At 39.1% G+C, this 15,524-nt stretch overlaps 1 protein-coding gene across 2 annotated transcripts in view; it reads left to right on the top strand.

The window, feature by feature from the left end:
- Positions 1-8,339: 8,339 nt before the first annotated feature.
- LONRF2 (LON peptidase N-terminal domain and ring finger 2) overlaps positions 8,340-15,524 on the top strand; it is a 46,754-nt gene continuing 39,569 nt past the window's right edge. For both annotated transcript variants that reach the window (XM_044263669.1, XM_044263668.1), the window contains exon 1: positions 8,340-9,021. In XM_044263669.1, the coding sequence (XP_044119604.1) occupies positions 8,340-9,021 (682 nt within the window). The remainder of the gene's footprint in view (positions 9,022-15,524) is intronic.

Below are 15,524 nucleotides of genomic sequence, written 5' to 3'. Positions count from 1 at the left end.
AATAAAATAAATATAAAATATAAAATAAGTAAGACCCATCTATATGTTGTCTACAAGTGAGGAGATGAAAAGACACATATCATGCAAATGATGTCAAAAGAAAACTTGGGTAGCATTACTTATATCAGACAAAATGGACTTTAAAACAAATACTGTAACAGGAGAAAAAGAGGGATACTAAGTAGTAAGAAAGGGGACAATCCAACAAGAAGACATAACAATTATATACCGAACATAGGAGCACCCAAATACATAAAACAGTTAATAACAAACATAAAGGAACTAATATATAGTAACACAATAGTAGTAGGGGATTTAAATAATCAACCTACCTGGATGGACAGATCATCCAAACAGAAAATCAATAAGGAAACAATGGCTTTGAATGATATGCCAGACAAGATGGATTTAACAGATACATTCAGAACTTCTACAAAATACACATTCTTTTCAAATGCACGTGGAACATTCTCCAGAATATATCACATATTAAGCCACAAAACAAGTCTTAACAAATTCAAAAAGATTGAAGTCATACCATGCATCTTTTCTGACCACAACACTATGAAACTAGAAATCAACCACAAGAAAAAATCTGGAGAGAGCACGAATACAAGGAGGTTAAATAGCATGCTACTAAACAATGAATGGGTCAACCAAGAAATCAAAGAAGAAATAAAAATTTCATGAAAATGAAAACACAATGGTGCAAAAACCTTTGGGATGCAGCAAAAGTGGTTCTAAGAAGGAATTTTATAACAATTCAGGTCTACCTCAAGAAGCAAGAAAAATCACAAAAATCACAACCTAAACTTACGTCTAAAGGAGCTAGGAAAAAAAACAAACAAAACCTGAAATCAGCGGAAGGAAGGAAATAATAAAGATTAGAACAGAAATAAGTGATTCAGAAACTAAAAAAACCAATAGAACACATCAATGAAACCAGTAGATGATTCCTTGAAAAGATCAACAAAATGGATAAATCTCTAGCCAGTCTCATCAAAAAGATGGTGGGGGGGGGCAAATAAACAAAATCAGAAATGAAAGAGGAGATCTAGCAATAGACACCACAGAAATACAAAGTATTATAAGAGAATATTATGAAAAATTATATGCTAATAAATTGGACAGCATGGAAGAAATATGTAAATTCCTAGAAACATATAACCTACCAAAAGTGAAGTAGGAAGAAAAAGAACATTTGAACAGACTGATTACCAGCAATGAAATTGAATCAATAATCAAAAAACTCCCAACAAACAAAAGTCCAGGATCAGAAGGCTTTTAGGGGCAATGATACCAAATATTTAAATAAGAGTTAATCTGTATTCTTCTCCCAACTATTACAAAAAATGAAAAAAGAAAAACTTCCAAATTCATTCTCCAAGGCCATTATCACCCTGATACCAAAACCAGATAAAGATACCAAAAAAGAGAGAGAGAGAGAAAGAGGCAGAGAGCACACTACAAGCCAATATTTCTGATGAACAAAGATGCAAAAATCCTCAACAAAATACTAACAAACCAAATCCAACAATACATTAAAAAAATCATCCACCACAATTAAATGGAATTTATTCCCAAGATGCAAGCATGGTTCCATATTCACAAATCAATCAATGTGATATATTGCATCAATAAAAGAAAGAATAAAAACTATGTGATAATTTCAAGAGATGCAGAAAAAGTATTTGACAAAGTCCAACATCCATTCATGATAAAAACCTTCAACAAAGTGGGCTTAGAGGGAACATACTGGAACATAATAATGGCCTTATATGAAAAACCCACAGCTAACATTATTCTCAATGGGGAAAAGCAGAGCTTTTCCCCTAACGTCAGGAACAAGACAGGGATTTCCATTCTCACCACTTTTATTCAACATAGTACTAGAAGTCCTAGCCACAAAACTAGACAATAAAAAGAAATAAAAGTATCCAAACTGGTAAAGAAGTAAAACTTTCACTATTTTCAGATGATATACTATATATGGGAAACCGTAAAAACTCTACCAAAAAATCACTAGAACTGATAAATGAATTCAGTAAAGTCACAACATAAAAAAATCAATGTACAGAAATCTGTTGCATTCCTAAACACTAATAGTGAGGCAGCAGAAAGGGAAAGTAAGTAAACAGTCCCATTTACAACTGCACCAAAAAGAATGAAATGTCTAGGAATAAATTTAACCAAAGAGGTAAAAGATCTACACTCTGAAAACTATAAAACCTGGGCAAAAGAAATTCAAGGCAATGGAAAGACATGCCATGCTCATCGGTTGGAAGAACAAATATTGTTAAGATGTCTAAACTACCCAAAGCAATCTACACATTTTATGCAGTCCCTATCAAAATACTAACATCATTTTTTCACAGAGCTAGAATAAACAATCCTAAAATTTGTATAGAAACAGAAAAGACCCAAAGTAATCTTGAAAAACAGAAAAAAAACTGAGGATACCAAAATTCTAGACTTCAAGAGATATTTCAAAGCTGTAGTAATTAAAATAGTAGTATACTGGCATAAATATAGACACATAGATCAATAGAACAAAATAGAAAAACCCTGAAATATGCCCACAATTATATGGTCAATTATTCTTTGACAAAGCAGGAAAGAATATCCAATGGAAAACAGAAAGTCTCCTCTACAGATGGTGTTAGGAAAACTGGACAGCTACATGTAAAAGAATGAAACTGGATCACTTTCTTAAAAAACACACAAAAATAAACTCAAAACAGATTAAAGACCTAAATGTGAGACATGAAATGTAAAATTCCTAGAAGAGAGCACAGGGAGTAATTTCACTGATATCAGCTATAGCAACTTTTTTTTTTTTTCCCAATTTATTTATTTTCAGAAAAACAGTATTCATTATTTTTTCACCACACCCAGTGCTCCATGCAAGCTGTGCCCTCTATAATACCCACCACCTGGTACCCCAACCTCCCACCCCCCCGCCACTTCAAACCCCTCAGACTGTTTTTCAGAGTCCATAGTCTCTCTCTATAGCAACTTTTTTTTAAAAGATATGTCTCTTGAGGTAAGCAAAAATAAACTATTGGGACAACATCAAAATAAAAAGTTCCTGCACAGTATAGGAAACAACAAAACCAAAAGACAATTTACTGAATGAAAGAAGATATTTACAAATGACATATCTGATACAGGGTTAGTATCCAAAGTATATAAAGAACTCATGCAACTCAACACCCCAAAACCAAACAATCCAATTAGAAAATAGGCAGAAGACATGAACAGACACTTGCCCCCCAAAAAGACATCCCACTGTCCAACAGACACGTGAAAAATGCTCAACATCACACATCATCAGGGAAATACAAATCAAACCTACAATGAGAAATCACTTCATACCTGTCAGAATGGCTAAAATCAACATCACAAGAAACAACAGGTGTTGGTGAGGATTTGGAGAAAAAGGAACCCCTTGTGCACTGCTGGAGGCAATGCAAACCCATGTAGTCACTATGGAAAATGGTATGGAGGTTCCTGAAAGAGTTAAAAATAGAACTACCTTACAATCCAGTAATTGCACGAGTGTGCATTTACCCCCCAAATACAAAAATACTAATTCAAAGGGATACCTGCCCTCCTATGTTTATTGCATCATTATTTATAATAGCCAAACTATGGAAGCATCCAAGGGTCCATCAATAAATAAATAGATAAAGAATGGTAATATGGGGCACCTGGATGGCTCAGCCATTTTGTACTGCTTTTTAAAAAAAATTGTCAGGGCCCCTTGGTGGCTCAGTCAGTTAAGCGTCTGCCTTCAGCTCAGGTCATAATCCCAGAGTCCTGGGATTGAGCTCTGTATCGGGCTGCCTGCTCAGTGGAGAGCCTGCTTCTCATTCTGCCTCCTGCTCCCCCTGCTTGTGCACGCTCTCTCTGTCTCACTCTTGTTCTATCTCAAATAAATCAAATCTTTAAATAAATAAAAAGGGATTGTCATTCTTACTTTGAATGCAATATAATGCTCTCTATAGAAGTTTTGAAAGTAGTAACAGTATAAGGAGACCAGAGAAACAGTTAGAGTACTCATATGATCCTGTTTCCTGGGAACAACACCCATTCTTAATATTTGCAATATTTTCTCCTGGTCATTTTTCTTTGCATTTTAAATTTTGAGGTCAAATTGTATAATTTTGGTTTTATTTTTTAATTTATGATTTTAATGAATATATTTTATTGTGTATCATCTCATAAACTATGTCCTAAAAAATCCTTTGTAAATCTCATTTCTAATAAGTGCATAACATTCTGTAAGGGGCAAAAAAATCTCTGAAAATTAAGAAAAAATCACCAGATAGGAAAAGATGTACGGATTAGATCCTGCAAAAGAATAGTGAATTTAAACATATAACAGTAGATGGTAATAGTATCCAAAATGCATATAGAACATCCAAAAAACTGTCCAAAAGGAAGCACAGGGATACAAAAGACTGAAAATAAATGAACAGGGCCTCAGTGACCTATGGGATAATATCAAGTACTCTAGTGTACTTGAACTACTAGAAGGAGAAAAGGAGGGACAGAAACATATATTTGAAGGAATAATGGCTCCCTAATTTCCCAATTTGATCTAAACTATATACATTCATTGAGTCTAAGAAGCTCAATGAACGCAAAAAGTGAAAATAACTACCCTCCAAAAAACACAGTAAGACACATCAAATTCCTGAAAACAGTGTTAAGCAGAAAACCTTAAGAGTGATCAAAAGAAAATAAAGACGTCTTACCTAAAGAGGAACAAAGAATAATCATAGATTTCTTATCAGAAACTATGTAAGCCAGAGCAATGGAAAACATTTTAAAATTGCTGAAAGAAAGTAATTCTACTTAGAATTCTGTGATCACTAAAAATAATGAAAGGCAAAATGAAGGTTTTTTTTTTTTTTTCCCAGAAAAAAAATCTAGGACAGAATAGCACAAAAGGTGGGATGGAGAGTGGAAGTATTAGTTTCTTATGTTATTATGGAGGTTGTACAATAACGTGCTGTAGGTTAACATAACAACAAGTGTGAACATTTTCAAATGTAAGTCAAATCATGTCAGCTCTCTGCTTAAAACCCTCCAATGGCATCCCGCTTCACTCAAAATGAAAGCTACAGTCTAAAACATCATGTGAAGTTGGGTGTAATCTGAACCGACCCTCAATTCCCACTGCCACTGTGACCTCAATTAACAATACATTGGCAGATAAAATTAACAAGACAGTAAACAACAAGTGTTGGAGAGGATAGGGAGAAAAGGGAACCCTCTTACACTGTTGGTGGGAATGCAAGTTGGTGCAGCCACTTTGGAAAAGAGTGTGGAGATTCCTTAAGAAATTAAAAATAGAGCTTCCCTATGACACTGCAATTGAACTACTGGGTATTTACCCCAAAGATACAGATGTAGTGAAAAGAAGGGCCATCTGTACCCCAATGCTCATAGCGGCAATGGCCACAGTCGCCAAACTGTGGAAAGAGCCAAGATGTCCTTCAACAGAAGAATGGATAAAGAAGGTAATGTCCATATATACAATGGAATATTACACCTCCATCAGAAATACCCAGCTTTTGCATCAACAGGGACAGGACTAGAGGAGATTATGCTGAGTGAAATACATGAAGCAGAAAGAGTCAATTATATGGTTTCATTTTCTTTTGGAGCATAAGGAATAACATGGAGGACATCAGAAGGAAAGGAAAAGTGAGTTGGGGGAAATCGGAGGGGCAGATGAAGCATGAGAGACTGTGGACTCTGAGAAACAAACTGAGGGTTTTAGAGGGGAGGGGGGGTAGGGGGATAGGTGAGCCTGGTAGTGGGTATTAAAGAGGGCAAGTATTGCATGGAGTACTGGGTGTAGTGCATAAATAGTGAATCTTGGAACACTGAAAAAATAATAACAATAATACATTGGCAGAAATTAATGTTTATGAGTCTCCTTTCTGTTATAAAGTTTCATCATAATTCATGATTATCTTTTCCTTGGAAATTATGAAATATTCTTTTTAAGATTTAAGGTACATGCTAAATAATACTACTTTCTTTTTCCTTGTCTGTAATTCACTCTAACAAAGAATTTCTTGCAAGTTCACATCACTCCCACTTTGCCAAATAGTCCTTCCTCCTAGAATTGAGGTCAGAGCAGAAGTTCCTGCTTGCTGGGATTTTGGTTGAGATAGATTTGAATTCACAAATCAATTTGGGGAGAACTGACATCTTAATACTGATTCTTCAAAATATATGAAGCAAAAACTGATAAAACCATAAGGTGAAATAAATTCATAATTATGGTTAGAAATTTCAATATCCTTTTCCCAACAATCAGTAAAACATGTATACTGACCATCAGTAAGGATGTAGAAGACTTGACCAGTATTACCAACCAGCTGATTAACATATATAGAACATTCCACCCAGCAACAGAATACACATTCTTTCCAAGTGCACTTGGACAATTTACTAATATATTACATAGTTGAACGATAAAACAAGTCTCAATAAATTTTAAGCATAGTCAAGTCATAGAAAGTATGTTCTCTGACCACAATGGATTGAAAATGGTAATCAATAATAGAAAACTACCTAAAAAATCTCAAATATTTGTAGACTAAGTAACATACCTCTAAGTAACCTATGGAATGAATAATTGGATTCTATATACTAGCAACAAGCAGAAATTGAAATTTAAAAAACAATGCTATTTACACTATTACAAAAATTATGAAAATTTTAAGGATAAGTGTGAAAAAAAGTATAAGACCTGTACACTGAAAACTACAAAACATCACTGAGACAAATCAGAGCAGACTTAAATGGAAAGATGTGTTAATCTTTAGCGTATGGTCTTTGTAGTACTAACTTCTCAGCTTTTTCCTCCTAGCTTTCTGGTTGCTGGTTGTGAATTTGTTGAATAAGCAACCTTCAAGTAAATGAATTGTTACTGTATAAAAGTAGATTAAAAAACTCAAAAGTGATTAAAGAGAGAGTTTGGAATAATTCAGTAATGAGAAACACATCAAAACCTACTTTACTGTAACTGTTATCGGTCAAAATAGAGACCTTCGCGTGCTGTGATCTTTGGAAATCATTCATGGAAGGGGCTGGTGGAGGGATGGGAAGTCGTGGGACGTACCCTGCATTAATTATAGGACTAGAAGGTTGGCCAAAATTGTCTCTTTTTTCCTTTTGTAAATTAGTCTAATTTTTCTCTCTTCACCTAAGGAGGAGGCATTTCCCCTTCCCCTCAACCAGATTTGATTAAGGTATTTTATATTTTCTTAGTCACTAGCTTTAATGTTAAGCCGCACAAATTGAGAATAAAGAAATTTCGACTTGACATAACGAACATACGGATTTTGGCATATTGCATTTAATTGCATTCAAATACATAGAATATATACGGTGGAACAATAGAGAAACAATAAGCCAGGTCTAGTGAAGAATTCTAAAAGCTGGGTAATGAGCACAGACAGGACATTTAGTCCTTGCTCATACACCAATGTAGCTTTTAACTCCTTCTTTCCAGCAACTTCTGTCTGCAGTACTCCAAGTCAGGAGACATTTTTAAAAATCCTATTTCTGCTTTTCTAAATCTAGGGCGCAGTACAATTGCCATTTCTCAGATTCCTCCTCCCAGCACCTAGCACGGGATTTCTTTAGGCTCTCTATTAAAACTACTCTTCTAAATTCCAATCCTAAAATGTCCGGCGCAAAATTTAGGAAGCTTGCTGGAGATCTGTTCAGTGCCCAGGCTCTCCTGTCACCTAAGAGAGTTTCCTGAATCAAATTCATGACGTGCTTTGTAACTGCCTCAGCTAGAGAAGAGCTGGGCGCGGGGCCGGCACCGGACACCTGTTCCGGGCGCGGCCGCGGCGGCGGGAAGAGAGCGCGCGGCGAAGGGCGCGTGTAGGCGAACGCGCACGCACACGCGCGCCCGGCCGCCCTGGGACCAGGAGGGAGAGCGTTTCCAGGCGACGCGGACGTGGGGAGGGGGTCGCCACGTTCTCACAGGCGGCCTGGGTTACATAAGCGAGCGGGGCGAGGAGGGCGCTCGGATTGCGCGGGGACTCGGGCTGTGTCTGCCCTGCCCCCGCCCGGGTGGGGTCGTGGCCCTGCGGGACTGGCCTCCCACGCCGCGCGGGGGACACCGCCCCAGCCTTGCGCCCGCCTCCGCCAGTGGTAGCCGCGGCAGCGAGCGGCCGCCCCCAGACGCGCGTGGCTTTCTGCGAAGGCGGCGGCCGCGATCCCGCCGCCCGGCCCCAGGCAGCGGAGCATCCTCTCGCCTAGTCTTCTTCCGTCCCGGCCTACAGCGCCGCAGCCTCGCAGCTATGAGTCCCGAACCGGTCCCGCCGCCGCCGCCCCCGCCCCAGTGCCCCGGCTGCGACTGCGGGGAGCCGTTCGCCAAGCGCTTGGAGAAGGGCGACGAGGCCTTCCGCGCCGGCGAGTATGAAATGGCAGCGGAGCTCTTTCGCTCGATGCTGGCCGGGCTGGCGCAGCCCGACCGGGGCCTGTGCCTGCGGCTGGGGGACGCGCTGGCTCGCGCGCGCCGTTTACCCGAGGCCCTGGGCGCGTTCCGTGGTGCCGCGCGGCTCGGGGCGCTGCGGCCCGAGGAGCTAGGGGAGCTGGTGGGCAGCCTCGCGTGCGCCCTGGGCCGGCGCGAGTGGCGGCTGCAGGATGGGAGGCCGGGCCGCGCCCCCGAGGAGCCTCGTGAGGAGCAGCCGGCCTCTGCGCCCGTCGCGCCCCGTGACCTGCTGGGCTGTCCGCGCTGCCAGCGGCTGCTCCATAAGCCGGTGACCCTACCGTGCGGGCTAACGGTGTGCAAGCGCTGCGTGGAGTCGGGGGCGGCCCGGCCGCAGGCCCGGCGAGTCAACGTGGTGCTGAACGGCCTGCTGGAGAAGTGCTTCCCGGCCGAATGTCGCGTGCGCAGGCTGGCCGGCCAGGCGCGGACTCTGCAGCGCCAGCAGCAGCCCGAGGCCGCGCTGCTCAGGAGCGACCAGGCTCTGGATCTGGGTAAGTCGGCCTTGGACGCTGGCCCGCCAGCCTTGCCCACCTGTCGAGTAGCAGAAGTGGACATGGAGAGGTTTTTTTAGGCTTAGGGGCTGTTTTCTTCCGAAGGTGGTAAGGTCAGACAGCAACCGGGGTGGCGGGTGTCAGAGGCCAGCTGGGCCTCCGTAGTCCTGTCTTTGGCAGAACCTGCGAGGCCAAGCCTGCCTTTCACTCCCATCTGACTGTCTAGAAGTGAGAGGATGATCAAGTATTTTTATTTGTCCCGCAAGAAAATGCAAATAACTAACACCCTCGAGGCGCACAAACGGAAGGCCTTGGTGATGAGGATTTGCTCTGGGGGTTTCAGCTAAAGAATTCAGGAAGGATCCCCTTGCATTCTGCTTTTATTACTTGCACATTCTCTCTCAAAGGGCATTAGATGTTGTTATGATGGGATTAGCTTATTAGATAGTTGTATTAACTGGTGTCTCTGTTTAATTTTTAAAAAATAAAATCTGCGACCAGCACCAGGCTCTTTGACCCCTCCCCCCACCTGTTAAGAATGTGTAGTTTAAAAGACCAGACTTCCTTTTGCTACAGGTTATATGTGATTTAAACCACTAGCCAAGAAGAGTTTGTTTAAATTTTTGTTACTAAAAGAATCTTGTGTGCTGTAGTCATCATGCATTTTATTTTAAATTTAAATTTAGAGTTAAGGTTTTCCCTTTTAGCGGGTGCACCTGTGTTTAAACTGGGGGATTCTTTGTTGAAGTACAGCAGTGAAATTGCGTTATATAACAAGTATTCTGTACTATTTTTGCAGCCAATATATCCACACTTTAGCAGGCTGATTATTTTTGAATTTTCATCTATCTTGTTTATGTATATGTAGCATGGAGCAGCACTATCCAGTGGAAATACTGTGTAAGCCACATAATGTAGTTTTAAATTTCCTTTTAGCCACATGTAAAAAGTGAATAGAAGCAGATGAGATTTATATTAATATTTTTTAAACATATACATCCAGAATATTATTTTAACATACCTTCAATGTTAAAAAAAAATGGAGATTTTACTTAAAAAAACTTTCAAATGCATTGTGTATTTTACATGTGCTGCCTACCCCAATTTGGATACAAAATTTTCATCAGAAATACTTCCTTTATATTTCAGTTTCATAGAATTTAGAGTTGAAAAAGTGGATTGTCATATTGAAATTGTTCCAAATTCAAAGTTTCAGCTTTTAAATTTAAATTTAAATTAGTTGAAATTACAAAGTAAATATCTCTGTTACCCTGTTGCTCCAGCCCCATTTCTGTTGCCTGCTAGCCACACTAGTAGCTAGTGGCTACTGTCTTAGACAATAGAAGTATGGAATTTTTAAAAACAGTTGTTGGGGTTCCTGGGTGGCCAAGTCAGTTAAACGGCCAACTCTTGATTTTGGCTCAGGTCAGGATCTCAGGGTCCTGAGATTAAACCCAGTGGCAGGCTCCCTGCTCAGTGGGGAGTCTGCTTCTCTCTGTCTCTCTCTCTCTCTCTCCCCTTCTCCCCATTTGCCCCTCCCCCTGCTCATGCTCTCTCTAAAATAAATAAATCTTAAAGATTAAAAAGAAAACAGCTGCTGGAAATGTAGAAGATCACAATATCAACTGTTGGAGAAGATGGAGAAAATGAGAACTATCATATGCTATGGATGGGTCTGCAAATTATACACCTGGAAAATTGTTTGGTAGTATTTGAAATGTTAGGTAGGTCCTTTGGCTGAGCAGTTTCAGTAAGGTTTGCATGTATGTGCACTGAAAGAATGTACAAGAACGTGCAAGAGTGTATATCCTTAAGTAGAGATAGCCCTGAAGGGGAAGCAACCCAGATGTCCAATAAGAATGTAGTAAGGGACTATATTATGATGCCTTTTGAAATACTATACAGAAAGAAAGTAAACCAGCTACAGTTGCACACTGCAATGTGAAGAAATCACAAACACAATGTTGGGTGAAAGAAGCCAGACTCAAAAGCATTTCTACTGCCTATTTCTATTTGAAAATCCAAACAGGCAAAATTACTATAGCATATTATAGGTAAGGGCAATGGTTACCTTTGGGAAGCAAAATATTAGCAGACTGAATCCAGTGGTACACTTAAAACACATCATGATCAAATAAAGTGTTCATTTAATCCTTGTATATCTGCCAATGTAATTCACTACATCTATAGAATAAAGAAAAATCATATGACCTGTGTTAACATCTTTTAGGAAAGTAGGAATACAGGGGGACTGTCTTAATATATTAAGGAATATCTATAAGAATCTGTAGCAGGGAAATACAAATCAAAACAATGAGATATACCACACACTTGTGAGAATGGCTAAAATTAACAACTAAGGAAACAACCGATGTTGGCGAGGATATGGAGAAAGGGGAACCCTCTTACATTGTTGGTTGGAATGCAAGCTGGTGCAGCCACTCTGGAAAACAGTAGGAGATCCCTCAAAAATTTGAAAATATAGTTACCCTATGACCCAGCAATTGCACTACTGGGTATTTAGCCAGAGGATACAAAAATAGTAATTTGAAGGAGCACATGGACCCCACTGTTCATAGCAGCAATGTCTGCAATAACCCAACTATGGAAAGAGCCCACATGTCCATTGATAGGTGAATGGATAAAGATGTATATATATGCAATGGAATATTCCTCAGCCATCAGAAAGAACGAAATCTTGCCATCTCTAATGACATGGATGGAAATGGTATTATGCTAAGTGAAATAAGTCAGAGAAAGTCAAATACCATATGATTTCACTCATATATGGAATATAAGAAACCAAACAGATGAATATAGGGGAAAGGAAGGAAAAGTAAAATGAGGTAAAAATGGAGAGAGAGGCAAACAATCAGAGACTCTTAACTCTAGGAAACAAACAGGGTTGCTGGAGGGGAGGCGGTGGGGGGAAAGGGATTGTTGGGTGATAGGCATTAAGGAGAGCACTTGATATGTGTAATATATACAGCTGATGAATAACTAAATTCTACCCCTAAAACTAATAATACACTATATGTTAACTAAATTGAATTTACATTTTAAAAAGTCTTAAGCAACCATCATAATGATGAAATACTGACTGTTTTCCCACTGAAGGAAAAGGTGACAATGGTGTTTGCTGCCATCGCTGCCATTTTGCATTGTGTTAAGATTCTAGCTGGTGCAACAAGGAGAAAAAAGGTATTGAGGTTGGAAAAATAAAACATTATTTGTAGATGACATGTTGGAGTACATAGGTACTTCAGAGGAACATTTGAACTCTTAGAAATTATAAGTGGATTATCAAGATTGTTGACTATAAGGTTAATACAGAAAAATCAGTGATAATTATATATACTTAGTAAAAAAACAGAATAGAAAATCCACTTATGTAATTATGTAATCAAGAAAATCATCAGAGTAGATCTTGAAATACTTGAAAGTTGTTCAAGACCTCTATACTGAAAATACAACGCATTTCTGCGAGAAATTAAATAAGTGGAAGACGTCAGTTTTGTGCATACTGAACCACAGATTCAGTGCATTCTCAGTCAAAATCTCAGCTCATGGTTTGGGTGGAAATTGATGAATGGCCAAGGCAATAATGAGGAAAAAAATAAGAAAGCTGGAGAACTGACACTGCAAGATACAGAGGCTTAGTATAATACAGCTACAGAAATTAGCACAGAGTTGTATTGGCCCAAGTATAGATAGATAGAAAAGAAGGGCGCCTGGGTGGCTCAGTGGGTTGGAGCCTCTGCCTTTGCCTCAGGTCATGGTCCCGGGGTCTTGGGATCGAGCCCCGCGACAGGTTCTTGGCTCTGCAGAGAGCCTGCTTCCTCCTTTCTCTCTGCCTGCCTCTCTGCCTACTTGTGATCTCTGTCTGTCAAATGAATAAATAAAATCTTTTAAAAAATTTTTTAAAAATAGTCTTAGTCTGTTGCTTATCCATTTGGGAAAAAATGAACCTAGATGCTCATTGCACATCACACATGGAAATTATAATCAGATTATCTAAAAGAAATTATAGAATATTTTCATAAACTTAGGGTAGGTGATACTTTTTAAAACAGAAAAATCATAACCATATAGGAAAATATAGATAAATTTGATTTAATTAAAATGAATAATTTCTGTTCCCAGAGACCTCCGAAAAGAGTAAAAAGGTGATGGGTATTTGTAATATGTATCTAAATGAGATGTCGATTCAGAATACTGTAAAGAATGTGTGTACTTCAAGAGCAAAAAAGGAAGTCTGTCTAACAGGCAGAGTTGAACAGATGCTTTGTAAAACTAGATATCAAAATGGGCAATAAATATATGGAAGGGTGCCCAATGTAATTACTTACCAAATGCAAATTTAAAATAAGATATTAAAGCATACCTGAAAATGAAAAAGAGTAACTGTATCTAGTTTTGGCAAGTATTGGAAGCTTACATTGCTGGTGGAATGAAAATTGGTGCAAGTTAAATATGTTTGGGAGTGCCTACTAAAGATAAACATAAACATAACTTCTGGCACAGTATTTCCATTTTTTAGTATGTGCCAAGTAGAAATTAATGCTTATGCCAACAAAAGACATCTGTAAGAATTTTCATGGCAGATATATATACACACGCACACACACACATATATATATATACACATAAATATATGCCAAAAATATTTCGATAATAACCCACCAGTAGAATGAGTATATAAATCAAGTCATACAGTGTATTATGCAGCAGGTTTTTTTTTTTTTAAGAAACAGAGACATACAGCAATATGGAGGAATCTCAGAAAATGATAGTGACAGATACAGAAGAGTACATTCTATTCATATAACCTTGTGTATAAGTTTAGAAGCAGGTGAAAGTAATCCATGGTGATAGACGTCAGAATGGTGGTTACCTTTAGGAAAGGTGTACCACCTTGGAAAGTATGCAAAGGAGGCTTCTTAGGCCCTGATCTGGATAGTGATCACTCAGGTGTATATGTATATAAAAGTTCAAGATACACACTTAAGATTTGTAGCCTTGACTTTGTAAGTCCTACATAATTTTGAACAACCCATGAGGAGTACTGCCATTTATTCTTTCTATTCACCAGGACCACTACTTAGCTTGTCATAGCTTTGTGTATCAATTCATTCAACTCTTCCTAAATAACACTTGTGGAGTTCTCTCCTTCTCATCACTGCCCACTCATTTGACACATCTTAGGGTGGTAACTCTAGCTCCCAGCATGATGATGACCCTGGGTTGCAGTTGGAGAACAGTCTTTGATTAACCTTAAACACGAATGTAGAGAGTAGACTATCTCTTCTTTGCCTTACAAAGCCTGGTTCTCAAACCGTACTCTTGTTGACTCCTTTCCTCATACAGGGGATAATTGATCAACTGTTCGGATATTTTTGTCAGTTTCTTGCAGTTTTCTTCCATAAGCTGTCTCCACACAAAGAATTTTAAGTTGCTTTTCCTTTTCCTTATTTTTTGTGATTCCTCCAAAAATTCCCTCAGTTTTATTAAACTTAGGGCTTAATGCTTAGGAAATGTACAGAGATTGATTTGAAATTTTTAAAAGATTAAATTACGAAGTTCTGGCTTCATAAATGGATTGCCAAATGGTGGAAGTCAACAAAGAAAACAGTTGGATTCCCTGGATGGGAAGTCATTGTTTTGGACTTGAGTAAAAGGAGACTTTAGAATGTGAGGAGTAGAGGGGCACCTGGGTGGCTCAGTGGCTTAAGCTTCTGTCTTCGTCTCAGGTCATGATCTCAGGGTCCTGGGATCAAGCCTTGCATCAGGCTTTCTGCTCAGGGAGCCTGCTTCACCGTCTCTCTCTGCCTGCCTCTCTGCCTACTTGTGATCTCTCTCTCTCTCTCTGTATCAAGTAAATAAATAAAATCTTTATTTAAAAAAGTATTAGAGTAGAGGTTTAAATGTATTCATTAGAAAAGAATGGTTAAAAATAAAGGTAAATGAGTGTTTTTAACTCCAAAAATTTTGTCAAGATCAAGTAAGCTAACATAAATGTAAGCAAAGAAATAATGCAGAAAATATTAGTGAAACAAAAAGCAAAAAAAATTGAGTTGGCTGAGAAGTCAGAAATTGGTTACAAAGATCAATAAAAGAAATGTTTGGCAAATGTGATGAAGAAAAAGCATAGTTGCAATTATAAAAGAATATATCAGATTTTAAAGCCTATGTGAAAAGGACAATTTTGAGGAAACTATAAATTATCAAAATTGACCCAAGAAGAAGTAAAAGCCTGACATTGACCAATAATCATAAACAAAATAGAAGTGTTACTCAGGGCTTTTCTCTTGAAAAAGACACTGGTCAAGGGACGCCTGGGTGGCTCAGTTGGTTAAGTGGCTGCCTTCGGCTCAGGTCATGATCCCAGCGTCCTGGGATCGAGTCCCACATCGGGCTCCTTGCTTGGCGGGGAGACTGTTTCTCCCTCTGCCTCTGCTGCTACTCTGCCTGCCTGTGCTCGCTCTCTCTCTCTCTGTCTGGCA

Source organism: Neovison vison, chromosome 8 (assembly GCF_020171115.1).
Source record: "Neovison vison isolate M4711 chromosome 8, ASM_NN_V1, whole genome shotgun sequence".
In the NCBI taxonomy this organism is placed as follows: Eukaryota; Metazoa; Chordata; class Mammalia; order Carnivora; family Mustelidae; genus Neogale; species Neogale vison.
This window is presented reverse-complemented; position numbering and strand designations above follow the sequence as displayed.